This window comes from Cibotium barometz, chromosome 24, assembly GCF_041138505.1.
Source record: "Cibotium barometz isolate CiBa-2024 chromosome 24, ASM4113850v1, whole genome shotgun sequence".
In the NCBI taxonomy this organism is placed as follows: domain Eukaryota; kingdom Viridiplantae; phylum Streptophyta; class Polypodiopsida; order Cyatheales; family Cibotiaceae; genus Cibotium; species Cibotium barometz.
The window spans coordinates 15,473,231-15,490,234 of record NC_141069.1 but is presented as its reverse complement, the minus strand read 5'-3'; the positions used below and the strand labels follow the sequence as shown (position 1 = coordinate 15,490,234).

The window sequence follows — 17,004 nt, the reverse complement described above, 5'->3', positions numbered from 1 at the left end:
AATGAAAATCAATGAGATTATGGCTCGATGATGACTAGTTAGATGTCGTGGGTGAGTCGTAGAAGCTATTGAGGCCCATGCGAACACCACTACGATGGCGGCCAAAATGTAAGTGCTTGAAAGGAGACACCATGGCTGGCTCTCATACCATTGAAATCTACAGGGTTTCTCTGAGGCTACTACATGCTTGTGCTCATTGACCCTAATTCTCTTCTATGATGGTAAATGTCTTTTTGTCTTCTGATTTGTTCTTTGTTATGAGATAATAATGGCATATTATAAATCATGGTAGAGCTTGCTCAAGAATGCTTGTGGAGTTATGGGGGATCATAGATGGGCACCTCCATAGCTAGTGAAGAGAGAAGGATGATTGAGGAGTGTAAGTGTGTTGTAGAGACAATGCAAGTACACTAAAAAGGATAGGTCAAAGATGCTCCAGTCTCATTTCATGATAGCCTCTAATATAGGCTTTGGTTACATTATGAGTGCCCCTATTCACATGGTGCTTCTACATTGGTACACTAAAACACCAACAACAAAGGCACAGCCAATTATATACGTGGGAAGCATGGGCCAGCAGCCCACTAGTATACATTTATAAATATAAGTGTACATAAAGAGAAATCCTACACATATTATTAATACATTTATGTTGCAGGTTGTACTTGCATTTCTCTCTCTCGCGTGCGCTCTCTCTCTCCATTCTACAACCATATATGTAAAAATCATAGCGCCCGCGCCCTCCTCTCGCTCTCCAAATAAAAGAGAAGAAATAAAATCTTTATTCGTATTGGTTAATAATAATAAATAGACTCTATCTCCCGTCGCTCTTTTGTCCTGTAATCTTCCTGTGGAAAGAACTTGTGTTTTAGAGCCAACACTCTGTGATTCCATGTCCGAGCTCTGAAAATGAGAGTTGCAAGTTGCTCCAATGATTTATTATTTGCATTGGAATATCTTGGGCGTGTAAAGACAGTTCATTTAGGATTTCAAACTATTTGGTTGTGTATGCAGCTGCAGCCAGAGCCAGCCAGCTAGCAGCTAGAGTGCTCCTCCACACAAGATCTGATGATCTGTTAGCAGAGGTTATTTGGGCTGACACGAAGTTTGCGCTGCAAGCACCTATAGTATAGGGTTGGTTAAAATATATGGCCATTTGATTTGGCCATGGAAGGTTGAACTTTGTACTGTGTCCGTAGAACTTTCGCTATTGCACGGTGGCACGTATTGAAGGAGGGGATGGGATCCCCGTACGTACCTAATGAAGGGCAGAAGCCGTGCCCTATAGTGGGAGTCCGCATCGGGTCGGGAGAGAGAGACATTCAACAGTGTTCACACACACAAAACATTTTTTCCAACAATTCAAAAAAACCTTTCACCTCAAGTTCAAAAAACCTTTCACCTCAAATTTTTGTAAGTTTTTTTTTAAATTTATTTTTTTAAGTAAAATTATAACTAAAATCCCTTTTGAAATTTGTAGGTTTTTGTGAATTGTTATTTTGAAATTTAAAAAATTTGTCATTCACCTAGGTTTTTCGTGAACACTGCATTCAACATCGCCCGCCCGCCCGTATTATTGGCGATGCCACCCGCCCATTCTCGTTTAATGCATATTCGAATGCATGCATTGCATGCCCAGCACACCACCGTCGTCCCCATGCTCATGCTGCTGCTGCTGCTGTTAGTGCTTCGGCAGCTCGCAATTGCCGCCTAATTCACGTCACGGGTGAAGAGCATCAAAGAAAGTCTTTGTTTGTTGGGGGGCGGGGACATTCCCATGACCATCCTCCTATTCGGTCCGTGATCTCTTCCTTCCTTTTATCATCATGATAAGGGCGCCTGCATCCGGCCCTATAGCACGAGCATAATTTGTTGTTGGTGGTATGCATGTGCAGCCTACAGCTTCCCGCCCAGTACTGCCCATCTCTTTCATGCTCAACTACACTGACATCGCCACCAGCTTCACCATGCATTGCCACACACCTTTACGCTACACATCGCTGTGTTTACGGCGTTCTGACTAATGACCTTCGAAATACCCACCACCCGCCGGGAGTTGTGGCCCTCTCCTCTCCTCTCCCTTCTCTCTCTCTCTCTCTCTCTCTCTCTCTCTCTCTCGCGTCTCATAGACTCAAAGAATCCTAGATCAAATGGTCTACCGCTGTGTTCCTTAATTTCTCATTCGAGAAGCTCATAGTCTGTTGGAACTTGCAATTGTTACCGCCATGCAGTTTAGGGCAACCCTGCACGGCTTACAAAGCGTGTCGCAAGAAAAAGTACGATGGAAGCCTTGTAAAAACAGGCATCCATGTAGGTAGGTAGTGTGGCATGCGCATGCGTTACCAGAGAAAGAGAGAGAGAGATCAGATGGCAGTTCGTTCAGGTGTGCTTGTTATAGGTGTCCCGGCCGGCGGGGCGGGCGGGGAGGGTGCTTGGAGCACAATTAATTAGTCTCTCGTGAGATGACGCGTCATCGATCTGCTTGCTAATGCTCCTAGCTGCTAGTCCATCCAGGGTAAGAATGATGATCGATGATATATCACTTGCTCATTTCTGCAGCTAATTTCGGCAGCCTTCATGCGGACTGCGATTAATCGGCGTACCTAGCTGGTGTCGCAAAATATATTACATTTAGTCCTGCCGTAATAATTTATTAGCTCCAGCTTGAAAAATTAGGGCTTCGACTCACTCGCCTGCACGCATGTGACGAAGCGCATGTCCTTCAGAAAAGCAGTGTGTAACCCTTTTGTCCAAGAGATAAATGGGTGGTCCCTGCATCTATTTGCTGCTTGATGATGATGGGGCCTTTTGTGGTCAAGAGTGGAGAGGAAAGCTTTTCCATAAAGCTCTGATGTGTATAATGTGCGAATGCGACTAGTGCGGCAATGGCCCAAACTACGCCAACACAATATATTAGCTGCTGCGCCTGTAAAATGATCAGCGCCAGAGGGCCATCGATATTAGTAGCAAATTAGTTTTATATGTATAATATATGTTGTCCCATGAGCTCTGTCGTTGCCTGATTCTGCTTCTTTTTCTGGGGGCCATGTTTGCCCTTCTTTTCTTTTTTCAGATGATCAGTATCCTCGACCCAGCTTATTAAAGCGGATTCCCTGATTATTTCTCCATATTAGGTGTGCAGCAATCTAATGACTAGAGCTACGGCACCAATATACTAACTAGCTAGCGATGGCGAGTTTTTTAATCTTGAGTTGTCCAAATCTCACGCTGTTGACAGAAGATAGAGAGCACATTCTTCCACATTCAGATACGGCCTGTGGGTGAGCGTGCTCTCTATTCTTCTGTCACCGGATTGCAAGCTCAGCCCCGCCGCATTCACAACTACCCATAGGTAAACTCAAAACTCATGTGAATATATATATATATATTATGCCATGCCTACGCTTACTTGCAAAAAAAAAAAAAAAAAACCACGGGTATATAGTGTATTTTGCACTCGTGAAAGAATTATTGCCAGTTTTAGAGTTGAAGGTTTGGTAATTGTAAGACTTTTGTTTGTTTCAGTTATAAATATCTTCAAATTATTATAAATTCGGTAAAAATACCTCCAATATTTAGAAATGGAGTTTTTTCACCATTTGTTGGGCCGTGAAGGTCTTTTTTTTCGCACATTCGAGCCTACGCGAGATGTTCAAACCTTAATTAACCTGCAAGAATTCAGCATGTGAGACAATAAGTCTCTTATTTTTTATATCTTATTGGTGAGATTTCCATATGTTCAAAGTTTCAATTCTGTTTTCCTTGGGAAAAAGTTTCAATTCTGTTTTTTTTTCCAGATAAGTTTCAATTCTGTTTTAAGATACGTTAGCGATAAATCCATTAACTAGGTATTTTCTGAAGAACTGACATGACGTCCCGTGAGAACCTAACTGCACACATGAATGGAGCTTCCAAGTTTCTCCGAGTATAGGCTAGGAAATTCAAACAGGTCGAGCTCACTTCTTAATTGCGCACCCTCAAATCTCTTTTGAGAGAGAGGGAGAGAGAGAGAGAGAGAGAGAGAGAGAGATGCGGCCCAGCTTTAACGTGAACCGGGCGCAGACAGCGTGTAATCAAACCCTATTTTCACCCAATTTATTTATGTGCTCAGACATTAGTTTGCTTAATGCGGGAGAAGTGCAATATGCTGCGTAAGTAATCAGGGTTCCACAGTTACTGCCTGCAACCTGCACTGTCCAAGTGAATTTCAAGCAAGGCGTTCACTGACTTTTGGCTTACTCGTCGACCTGCACCGCCGCGAGAACCGTAATTCTTTTCTGACTTGACTTCAACGCTTCCTCTGCATTCCTGCTAAGAGCACTCTTTCCCTCTCTCACTCTGATTACTTGTTTTTGCTGCATTGCAGCAGTAGGCCGTCCTTGATACATGAAGCTGCCGACGCGCATTCCCTAAACACAAGTCGATCGGATATGGCTGAGATCCAGTACAATTCGTCTTACATTTGTAAGTTTCTCAGTTGCTTTGGGTTTATCAACTAGAATTAATTTCACCTAATCAATCAATTTTCAAGTTTTTTAATTAATGAGTTCAAATGTGAAAACGTTACCTACCCAAACCAAAAAGCTCAATGACCAAGAGATGAGGAGAAAATTGGCATAAGATCTCGAATCATCTTTCCTATGCCGGTTGGGTTAATCAACTCCCAAGTTGATGTGGGAACTTCTGAAGCCATGTTAGCTCCAAATCAAGCTTTAAGAAGAGCAGGTTGGGTTAATCAACTCCCAAGTTGATGTGGGAACTTCTGAAGCCATGTTAGCTCCAAATCAAGCTTTAAGAAGAGCAAATTCTCACCTAGCAACCGAAACTCCAAGCTCGCTATAGTGTGAACACTACAAGGGAATGACCCCATACTGAAATCCATACCGATGTCTTGGACTTAAGATCTTTTTTTCCCCTTCAATCTCTCTCTTCGTCAGTACACGACTATCGATATAGGCATCGAAAAAAGCGGGCGGTGTTGGTAAGTGTCAAAAAAATATGTCGGTATAAGTGTCGAAAGAACCCTCTCAATATAGGCATTGGATCATGAATATATTGATGCATATAAAGACAGTATTACCGACTCTGGTTAAAATCGACGCTTATATCCTCGGACATTCTGGACTCTGTATAATTTTTTGGTACAATAGGACAGACTAGGGTTGGCATTCGCAGAATGAGATGAATAGAACATACATGGGCTAGCGACTCCTCCAGCCCCAATCTATCCTATTCTACTTTTGGTACCACAAAAGGTACTTAGATTTGAGAGAGACTGAAGGAAACATATTCGAAAGAAAGACATACTTTTACACACAAATATGATCATATTTTTATTGCTGAGAGCATCATTTACATTGTTATGTTACAAAAGATTAGTGCCAAGCTCTTACAAAAAAACAATTATAAAAAATATCATATCTACTTGTATCATTCCCACCATCACCTCCTTCCTCTTTCTCATCATCATTGCGAACCTCTTTCAAAATTCCCTACATAAATATAGGCAAACCATAAGCTACATGCTAGCAAACCATAAGTTGAAAACTTAATTAGCAAGGGAATATACTTGTGCAGGTGACAACATGGGCCCAATTAATTAGATGCCTTTCTCACTCTAGCTTCTCAAAGAAATGTAGATGTTCCGTGTCTACATGCATAATCGTACTCGTCTTGTGTACAGACACGATGATTTGTCTCCTTCTAAATACACTCATCAAAGACAATCGAGCACACATACGGTAGAAGCTATGCATAAACACATGGAGATTCACTTACAAAGTCACGCATGGAAGCGTCTGGGCGGCACCGTCACCCATGCCTATCGAGAAGAGAAGCCCCTAACCTTTGAGAGACGTGCTCTAGTTGCCACTCATTATTGCTTATCTAGGGAGTTCACTACATGTAAACCTAGTATATCACGTGCATTCAAGGCCTATATCTAAAACTCCTTATCTATAGATTTTGCATATTTAAAATTAACCCTTTTTAAATACAAAGCTATAAATTTTTTCAAAATCCTATTAATGATGCCTTTGTAAATAAATTTCTCTCAAAAAATTAAATAAAAATATCCTTCTCTTGAACTCAAATGATAGGTTACATACTTTATAAGTGAATCTCCCAAGTTGCTTATACTAGTTGGGGATGTCAAGTATCTCAACCCTAGCCTTCCTTCAATCATGAATATGCATTGGGATACATGGACATATTTTTTCCCTCTTTAATTGCATCTCCTACCTCTGACCTTTGATGGCTCATAGTGGCCATCGTCCTCTATAGCATCCACTTTCTACTAAACTTTGCAGCCTTGTTTAGCTATGGAAACTCTAGATAGAGAGTTCATCTCAACGATCTATCTCTTCTTTTCATTGGGTAAGTCCTTCCACTTCGTAAGGATATCATGGAAAAATTGAACCGATAGGAGTTGACACATACACATCAAGACGATAGCACCTGCACCATCTTCAATGATGGATCCATCATTGTAACACCGATAAGAATAGCCTATAGGTTCTATAGAGCAAGAACTACGGGCATATGGAGACTAAGAAGTGATAGGAGTACGAAGCTTGGAGTGGGGGAGGTAGAGTGGTCTTAACCAAAGCACTGCCAGGTCTCTCTTGATCACAAGGTGCAGCATAACCATCGGTCCCACCACCACCACAACAACCACCACCACCACCACCACCACCACCACTGCCACTAATAATGCATCTGTGGTGGATTGCTACCACTCTGTCTCTAGACCTACAGCACAAACTCCCTATGTTGCTAGCTTGGTTGTTTATGGTGCAAGATGATGGGCTAGGTGTGCCAAACTCTAGTCTAGCTACCTCCCACTGCTCAGGGAAGAGCATCTGGGAAGAAGTCCCAGATCTCATCCTACTAACTACAATCTAGGAGGTGAGTCCATAGATATGAAAAAAAAACATATTTTGAAATAAATTTTTCCCAAGAACCCTGGGTGCAATGGCAAAGAGCATGGTGGTGGAGGTCTCTTACCAGAAATGAAGAGAGCTCAAGGAAGATTGTAAAAACCTTAAAAAAATACATAAGCAATACATGCATACATGGCTAAATTTTAAAAATCATGGATACAAAAAGAAAAATGATCATAGACTTAGAGCATAGAATCATATGAAAAAGGGTTATGCATAGAGTCTTATGCATAAGACGATGCAATAGAGTCTTAAGCATAAGACTATGCAAGGACTCTTATGTATAAGACTATGCATAGAGTCTTATGCATAGACTCTTATACATAAGACTATACATAGACTCTATGCATAAGATTATGCATGCATAGGGGCCATGAGGGAAAAACCTATGTATAAGACTATACATATATTCTTATACATAGACTATGCATAGACTCTATGCATAATACTATCGCATAGTGTCTTATGCATAATACTCTCTACATGCATAGAGACCATGATAGAAAAACCTATGCATAATACTCTTATGTATAGACTCAATGCTAAGACTACACGATAGACATAGACTCTATGCATAATACTATAAATAAGATTATGCACATACTCTATGCATAGAGTCTTATGCATAAGTCTACGTAATAGACTCTATGCATAATACTATGTACCTAGACTCTATGCAATAGGCTCTATGCATAAAGCCTTATGCATAACTATGCATAGAGTCTTATGCATAGACGACACAATAGAATCCACTCATTAGACCATGCATACAGTCTAAAATCAATAGTACATAAAACAAATAAAAAAATGCTCCCATAGCAATTGGGGGTGCGTCATAAGAAAATATGGTGTGTTCAAGGCTTACCTGTGGAGAGCATGCTTGCTTGTGAAGAGCTGGCTTGCTTCTAAGCTTCAACAAATATAACCTAAAAATAAGAAACCAAAAATAAACAAGAAAACATTTTCTTATAGCATGCTTATGCATGTTCCCAAATAATAAACTCCCAAGCACTCTGGGTGGTGCAACAAAACCATAACCATGATAAGAAAGATGATGTAAAAGATAGTCTCTTACTCGTGGATAACTTGGGGGGGGCTTAAATATCTACAGTGTGGTGCCAAACCTAAGAGGAAAAACTTGCAAAACTTGAAAAACCCAAAACTTAAAATTTAAAAAAACTACAAAACTTAAAAAAAAAACTAAACCGAACACATAGGAAACCCTTACATGCTTACAAGGGAGAGAATGCGAGTTTAGGGTTGAGAGAGGGCCTACACAAGAGAAGAGGAGCCTACAAAACTCAAAAAACCCTAAACCTAACACATAGGAAACCCAAAACTCAAAAAAACCCTAACCTTAACACATAGCCTACAAAAGGGAGAGAATGTGGCTTGCATGAGAGATGAGGGTATAGGATTGAGAGGGCTTGCACGAGAGAAGAAGGAGAAGAGGATCCTGCAAAACTCAAAAAAACCCAAAACTTAAAATTTTAAAAAACCTACAAAACTTTTAAAAAACCCTAACCCTAACCCTAGCACATAGGAAACCCAAGGTTATCTACTTACAAGGGAGAGGATGAGGAAGAGAATGATGGGAGGACCTATGCAAGAGAAGAGGGACAAGATGAGATTTTCAAAAATTGAATATTGAAAAGGGAAAAAAGAGGAGAACTATTCTTGGGTTTATGTTTCTTGGCCAATCAGTATAAATTTTATCTAGAGTCAATATATGCATCAATATAAGCATCTCAATATGTGCATTGGAGTATACCAACACTTTCGACATATTTATCAAGGTTTTTACACACTATGACTTTTATTTGTATGCTTGCTTAATACTTAAAATTAATTGTTGGTATTGACCAACTAACAAAATTAGTATGTATGTTATTATTCCAAAGACCTATCTTATTCCTCTCTTTGTCTCTTTGTCTCTCTGTCGTTTTTGTAATGCACCATGTAGACAATTCTTCATCTTCAAAGGTTGAGTGGTTAGCACAGAGAGTACATTGTCCTTTTACTAAAAAGACGCAGGGAGCAAGAGAGCTTGAGCTCTTGCAAGCACACACTCACACAAACCCCAGAAGAGAACACAGAAGATGAGAGCCTAAAAATTTGTTCATTTTGTTCTTCACAACAAAAGGGTTCTACCAAAAGATAAGGAAAATACAATATAAGTACCAAAGTACTATGTACATGTGGTCCATAATGTGAACATGCTAAGTGAGTGATATGGCAAGATAAGTATGCCATAACTTAGTGGTGGACTAGTACCTAGTGTAGTCCAGCTGTAGAACCACTAGCGAAGATCTATCATGTCAGCATTCTACCAAACATGCCAGTGATGCTTATAAGTAGTGAAAACGGTCACCCACGCATATCATAAGTGTCAGCTCATGTTGAGCTTGACATCTCAACACTCCCCCTCAAGCTCAACTCCCTCTCTAGAACTCCAAGCATATTCAAGAATATACGAAGCTTCTCTGCTCCCAGGCTTTCGTGAAAATGTCAACTACTTGCTCCTCTGTGTGCTAACATACATGAGATCAATGTCTCCAGCTAAGACCCTCTCTTTGATGAAGTGATAGTGGGCCTCTATGTGTTTGGTCCATGCATGAAAAATTGGGTTCCTCACCAACTATATACTACTAAGGTTGTCACAACAGATGTCAACTTGTCTATCAACCTACAACCCCAAATCACCAAAGTAGTTTGCACAACCAAGCTATCTTACATACTGCCATTGCAGCACCCCTATAGTCCCCTATACTCTGCCTCCATACTCAATAGGGCAACTGTTGGCTGCTTCTTGTTTCTTCGTGTCATAGCACTACTGCCAAAGGAAAATATAAATCCACTAGTAGATGCGAAACTACCAGCCCAATCTACATCAGTGTATCCAAACACCTGTAACTCTGTACCAACCTCATAAAAGAGACCATAATCTACTGTAGACTTTACATAGCACAATGTGCGTCTCACATCATCCAAATGTGGCTTCCGAGGAACTTGCATAAATTGACTCTGCAATCCAACTGCATAGTTCAAATCTGGCATGGTGATCATCATGTAGATCAAGCTACCCACTATCTTCCTGTACATAGTGGGGTTCTCCAAAATCTCACCCGTAACTACACTCAACTTGCTATTTGAATCTAATGGCATCTAAATTGGCTTACAACCAACCATACCATATTTGGACAGCATGTCCAATGCATACTACCTTTGTGATAGCCATATGCCTTTGGGCATCCTAATAACCTCAATGCCAAGAAAGTATCTCAGCTCACCCAAATCATTCATGTCAAATTTCTGCTTAAGGAGACATTTCACACTCTCAACTTCCTCTCCACTGTCACCCCCAACAATCAAGTCATCCACATAGATTATGATGACCACCATAAGGCCCTTATCACTCTTCCTCACATAGAGTGAATGATCAGCATCTATCACATGAAAGCCAATGGTGATAAGATATTGTGCTATCTTATCATGCCATGCTCTAGATGCCTGTTTCAAGCCATATAAAGCTTTACGCAACTTGCATACAAAATTAGGGTGACCCACATATCTAGTGGGGCTGATCCATATACACTTCTTCTTGCAAATCACCATGCAAGAACGCATTCTTAACATCCATTTGATGTAAAACCCATCCTTTTGATGCACCCACTGCAATAACAGCTCTCATGGTTGCCATCTTGGCAAGGGGGATGAACGTCTCCTCATAATCAATGCCATAAGTTTGAGCATAACCTTTGGCAACCAATCTTGTGTTATACCTACTAATACTTCCATTTGAGTTGTGCTTTATTTTGTACACCCACTTGCATCCAATAGTCTTCTTGTCCTCAGGCAGCACGTCCCAAGTCTCATTTGCATCCAATGCAGCCATTTCTTCATCCATGGCATTCCCAATAGCTTCTCAAGACATGTGGGTTCAACATCTTACTTGCACAACATTAGCCATATATGCATAATGATGAGCCACATAACCATCATATGTCAACCTGTGAATAGGTTTTCTAAATCTCCCTGACCTACATTATCCATGATCACTACCTTACATTTTTGCAGCTTCTCTTGCCTTTCTTACACCAGGTGTTCTAATATTTAGAATCCCATCATCAAGGCTCTTCTTTGCGAGCCACTAGACTCTCCACTCACTCTCCATCAACATAAGAATGGCCTGCAAAAATGTCGGGTATACCAAGAGGCTCACCAACCTTCTCTTTGCCTTTCCATGTTGTACCAACTGCATTTTTAGGACTGGTATTTTAACGCACTTTGCCACTCCATGGTTTATCAACAGACCCAACACAAGAAGACTCTCCTGGTCCACTTAATGACTGTGATTTGCTGACTTGCATTCTGTGTGCAATCACACATTAGGAGAAATATGGACTCTCCATTTTGCCCCTTAAGGAGTGAATAAAAAAAGATTAGCCTAACCAATGAGAAAGCTGGGATTCTAGATCCATGTAACATGGATCTTTTTATCGTATCTTTGCCCAAATCTCTTAAGACAATAAAATAATAGAGCCCATATCTTATAAAAAATAGAGAAATGTCAGATTCCATATCTTTCATGTCAGATATACCTTGTGGTCAACACATGGAAGTTTGAAAATCGAATTTTATTTTTTTCCTTTTTTAATGTTTAACTTTTTACTTTCCCTTCTTTTGCATTTCACTACCTTTTCATTTCCCCCCTTTTTTTAGCAGAATTCTATTTTGCCATATCTTCTGCAACTCTAGTTCTTTCTTCATGAAATTTTACAGGTATGTTGTTCTCCACCATAGCTCTCTCCTCATAAAATTTCATCTCATTTGGACAAAACCTCTATGAGTTATGTACGTTTTCTCACATAAACTTTCTCTTCTTTGCGCCACAAATAGCTATCTTGATCTGAAGCGGCATCAAATTCTTATGAGTAATGATCATATATATGTTTAGGATTTGTCTATGTTTTGTCTTGATGTAAGATAGGTTTGTTTATGTTTTGTCTTGATGTGTTGTTGTTTATTTTCACATGAGCAAGGTTGTGAGCAACAAGATTGTGCAAATCAAAGCAGTAAGTTGTTGTTTATTTCCCATTGTTTTAATCTTTATTTGTTGCTTATAATCTTCTCTACACCACAGATAACTATCTTGATTTTAAGTGGCATAAAATACTTGAGGAATGATCATAGGTTTAGGGTTTGTTTATGTTTTGTCTTGATGTGTTTATGTTCATTTTCATAGGTTGTAAGCAACAAGGTTATGTGAATCAAAGCAATAGGTTGCTGTTTATTTCTTGTTGTTATTATAATGTTTATTTGTTTCTTACAATCTTAACATAGATATTTATTAATCATGCAGTCTAACTTTGTTAATTTGGTGCTTTGTTTTTTATTGTAGATGTCTTCAAGGAGGAGGAATATCAGTAATATTCACACAGTGGAGGTGTTTAATAGGAGAGATGATGAAGGTAATTGGAGAGATGATGAAGGTAATTGGATCCTGATCAATACAGTAAGTTAAATTGAATTTTAATGAGACCAAGTACTAGTGGGAGTTTCAAGGTCAAGCTCAAAGATGTAATAGACCCCAACAAACAATGGAAAGATAGAATCATAGACTTCAGGAGGCGTACCAATGGTACAATAACAGAGGCTTTCATTCAGCATGTTTATATGCACAAAGAGATTCGAGTGCATCATGATAACTTCAGTGCGAGACATAAGCCTAACAATAACTTTATATCTCTGTGCTTTGTGTTCTTATGCTTTGAGTCCATGGTTATTAGATAGAGTTTTAATACAAGCATGTTTGTTGCTTGTAGCTTTATATCCATCAACTCTACATGAATGGCAAAATGTAGAGTGCTTAAGTGGAAAGCTAAATGTTTTAGATGGAGAGATAGGTGCCTTGATCTATGACAACAAGAGTGCAAGCGAATTGGCATCTCAGAATGTTTACTTTTATGATTCCACATATGTTGTGGAGAGGCATAGTTTGGAGTACATTCCACTACCACCATTGTCTAGCCAGGAATGGTATAATCCTAGCTTAGACATGTCAGAAGCATGTAGGGTAAAGATAAAAACTGATGTTCATGCTGCCATGAAACCCTCCACACAGGCTCTAGAGATGTGCATCTAAGTTGGTTTGTTCCAGTTAGTTTGTTTGCACATTTGTTTGGATCCTATGAAGTAGTAAAGAAAACTAAGATTATGTATCAATGCAAGTGCCCATCTGAGGATTGGATGACTCAGTTACTCGGTGAGTCATGGCATCTCAAGAGAGCTCACCACCATGATGATATCATTGAGTGCAGAATCACTATGTCAAATGTTACCTTTAGGTAAGATTACATTGCTATTGATTGTTTATAGTTTTTATTCATAAGTACTTCATTGTTGCAAGACACCGATCGTTGATTGTTGTTGTTGTTTTTATGTTTTTATGTTTGTTGTTGATTGTTGATTGTTAATTGTTGTTTTTATATTTTTATGTTGGTTGTTTGTTTTTTGACAGGTACTTCATTGCAAGACAAACTTTGTGCATTCACATAGGAGGTGGCAACTTCTACAAGGGGAGTGACTTAGCTTGGACCAAGACATGTGAGATGGCACGCATTCAGCACTCATTGATGTGAATATTATTTGGGAGGGTCATGAACCTTTGAGCGTTAATGTAGAAAGTCATTGGCCCCTTAGTTTTTTGAGGTAGGAAATCCAACTCATGTTCAATGATCCCCCTTGTAAGTTTTATTCCAAGTTGGATGGTAGGAAGGTTGGGAGTCGAAGTGAACATTGCAAAACATGCAAGCAGTGTGTTGCTCCACACATCCTTGAAATTGTAGAGTCCATGTAATTCTTTTTCTTCCAAGTGAATATTAAAAACTATTTCTCTAAAAGTATTATAAATTAAATTTTATTTCATTTTCATAAATTGTAGTGGTTTTTTTAAGCCTACTATGTTTCGAACCCATTAATATGTAAGAAAATAAAGATAAGTATAATTAAGTACAATTGTAAATATAAGTATAAATATATATTTAAGTGTAAATAATAATATAATTAATTATCCTAGAAATATAAATATGATTTATGATTTCTTAATGAAGTGTCATTAATTTTAAGTCTATGGATATAAGTATAAAAATAAATATAACTTTAAGTATATATTTAAGTGTAAATAATAATATAAGTAACTTTATAAATAATATAATATAATAATAATATGTAACAAGAAATAGAAGTATGATTTATTATTTATTATATTTTATTGAAGTGTCCTTTCTTTACTAAAGTATAAACATAAGGTATTAAAATAAATATAAGTTTATAGATATTTTAAGTACAATAATAAACATAAGTATAAATTGCATCCATCCAGCCTCACGAAACCCAAAGTCATGACCCACCACCCACTAGCTGCATTGAGTGCCATCACCATTGAAGGGGTGGAGTACCTCCTCATGCAGGATGTGTTGGAACTCTTAGAGTTTTAATGAAATAAATATTACTCCATTAAAATTTTAATAAAATATATATTACTTTATTAAAGTTTTAATGAAATAATATATAAATTTATATTTATAAGTATAAGTAGGGGTTATTTTCATTCACTTCTATTGCATTCTCTATCTTTCACTTTCTATCCACGTTGCTTGTTGCTTGTTGCTCCCTTTACGCCTTCACCATGGCTTCTCATCATGATGCGTTCGCCACAGTGGATGGGTGAAACCCGTACGGTCAGATATGAGACCAGATTTACCCTAGGTTTTGTTATAGTGTTGAGCTAGAGAATATATTTAGGACTCTAGAGCCCGATAGCTCAGTGCTTGCATATTTTTATGCAGAATGTGATGATATCACATTTTTTATCCTTGACTCCACTGCTCGGTGGATACCCCTAGAGTTCCTCTTCTCCATGAAGAGTGGTGACAACCATAGAAATGTTGTGCAAAGAGCACTTGCACATGTTCCCCCCCCCCCTTCCGACACGATTGATCTCATCAAGTAGGATATTGCCTTTGCTATTTGTATATTATGCTCTGATTTTGAAGAGGAGAATGATGAGGAGCCAGTGGTGCCTCTTCTCACCTATGAAGAGAAGGAGCCAGAGGAGACAGTCCTGGACAAGTAAGAGGAGGAGGCACATAGCTTGTCTTTGGACTTGTCGACTATCCACCAAGAGGCAGCCCATCCTACTGAGAATTCAAAACTTGCATCATTGAGTGCCATCACTATAGATGGTGTTGAGTACTTGCTCATGTAGGATGTCCTTGAGGTCTTGGATTTGAGGGAGGAAGAGCTATACTGCCACCTTGTCCAGGATGTTGATGAAGACCTCATTGACTTTGACACTATGGATGTCCCTCCACAAGTAACTGAGATTCACCGATATGATGGCACGAGCATGGATGATGTCTCTACAGCATCCACATCCAAAGAAGTGTTGCAGAAGCTGCTCTTGACTATGATATCTCAGATGCAGAATTTGAGAGGTTACAGAAGGAGCTCTTTGGACCTCGACCACGCATTGAGCTCTCTCGGACCCTCTACATGGTGATAGAGAGCAATCACACTGGAGTAGACCTAGATGCACCGGTCGAGAAACACAATGATGAGGCTGAGAAGGTACGTAATGTTTTTTTAAATCTTCTTAAAAATTTTGGTGCGGGGCCTTAGGGGCCTAGGGACCCCACACATGTAATCTGGCATGCTTGGTAGGCCGCGATGCATACCAGATTACATGTGTGGGGTCCCCAGGCCCTGAGGCCTCGCACAGACAATTTCAACTCATTTGAAAATATTTTTTTTCATGCAATTGTATTTTGGAATAATTTTGATATTTTATTTTTGCATGCAAATATTTTCTTCAGAAAATTGTCTATGTCAATGAGTTTTTTGCATTCAAGAGCTGGTGGAACAAGGGGTGGCAAAGGAAGAGTCGAGGATGCAGCTTTGAAGGAGTATATTGGCAAGTGGACAAGTCTCTCATAAAGATCAAGGCTTTAACAAAGGGTGCTGCATTCAAGTCTATGCCTCTGAAATCAAGCTTAGAGAAGGTGGTGCTTGTGAAGCGCTCCAAGCTCCTATATTTGTTCAAAGCTCAGCGTGGAGGGAAGATTCATTCACTTGTTGGCCTAGGTCTTGCTACTGGGAAAGATTGATCTTCATGCTATATCCAACTCGAGCTCGATGGAAATTTGGTTGTAATTCCTTTGCTTATTATATTTTTTTAGTAAAGATAAAAAATTTAAAAATTTTAAATTCATTGAAATTTTATACACTTATAGTCTTTCATACATACATGTGTGAAAAATCCTTAATCCATATGAGGCCTATGAATAAAAAAATAATGCTTTTGATAAACTTGAAAGACTATATGAGAGAAAAAGATAACACCTAAGATATTGAGAAAGAAACATCAAATTGTACTTGTATTAAAAACACTTCTCATAGATTACAAGTACATTGACACACAGGTTTACAACACATCATATGATTTACTCAAATCATATTATCCATGTTCAAACTGAAGGCATCACCATTATTACGAATCCTTCGTACAAGTCTCAAATCCTTGTCCATAAGAGTGATGCACTTCGCATGAATAGCTGCCAACAACTGACCATCATGCATGAGGTCCATCAAATATGCCTCAGCTGCTTCTTGAAGAGCTAGCAATGCTTGGGCTGACCATCGCTGCACATTGTTGATTGTAGAACTGAGTCTTGCATAGAACCTATTACGAGACATTCGTTTTGGAGATCTTGCAATATCTTTCTCACCAGTCTTGCAAATGGCGCTCTCGATATGATTAAGTTTGTACTTTTCTGATACTTCCTTATTTCTCAAAGAGCAGTAGTGTCTGGTCTTCATCTATGCTTCTTGTGACATGGCGGATGTGAATGCGTTGTACCTATAGAGTAGTGCCTCGTGGATTGTTAGATTGAGTGCGCTCATTATCAGTCTCCGTTGGTATATTGACCTAGGGCTGTGTTGGGTGAGTCTTAGTAGGGTTTCTCTTAGCACTTTTCTTGGTGCATGCCATGCCTTGAAAGCT

At 39.1% G+C, this 17,004-nt stretch overlaps 1 protein-coding gene and 1 long non-coding RNA gene across 2 annotated transcripts; both read left to right on the top strand.

The window, feature by feature from the left end:
- The first annotated feature begins 3,996 nt into the window (after window positions 1–3,996).
- Window positions 3,997–12,330, top strand: LOC147624927 (uncharacterized). Its single transcript, XR_015269019.1, has 3 exons — window positions 3,997–4,266; window positions 4,367–4,464; window positions 11,724–12,330. It is a non-coding gene; the product is annotated as an uncharacterized LOC147624927 (long non-coding RNA).
- Window positions 12,331–15,243: 2,913 nt separating this feature from the next.
- On the top strand, window positions 15,244–16,108 carry LOC147624926 (uncharacterized). Its single transcript, XM_086817915.1, has 2 exons — window positions 15,244–15,572; window positions 15,818–16,108. The coding sequence occupies exons 1-2, from the start codon at window positions 15,498–15,500 to the stop codon at window positions 16,106–16,108; spliced, it is 366 nt and encodes a 121-aa protein (XP_086674041.1). The 5' UTR covers window positions 15,244–15,497.
- Window positions 16,109–17,004: the final 896 nt, after the last annotated feature.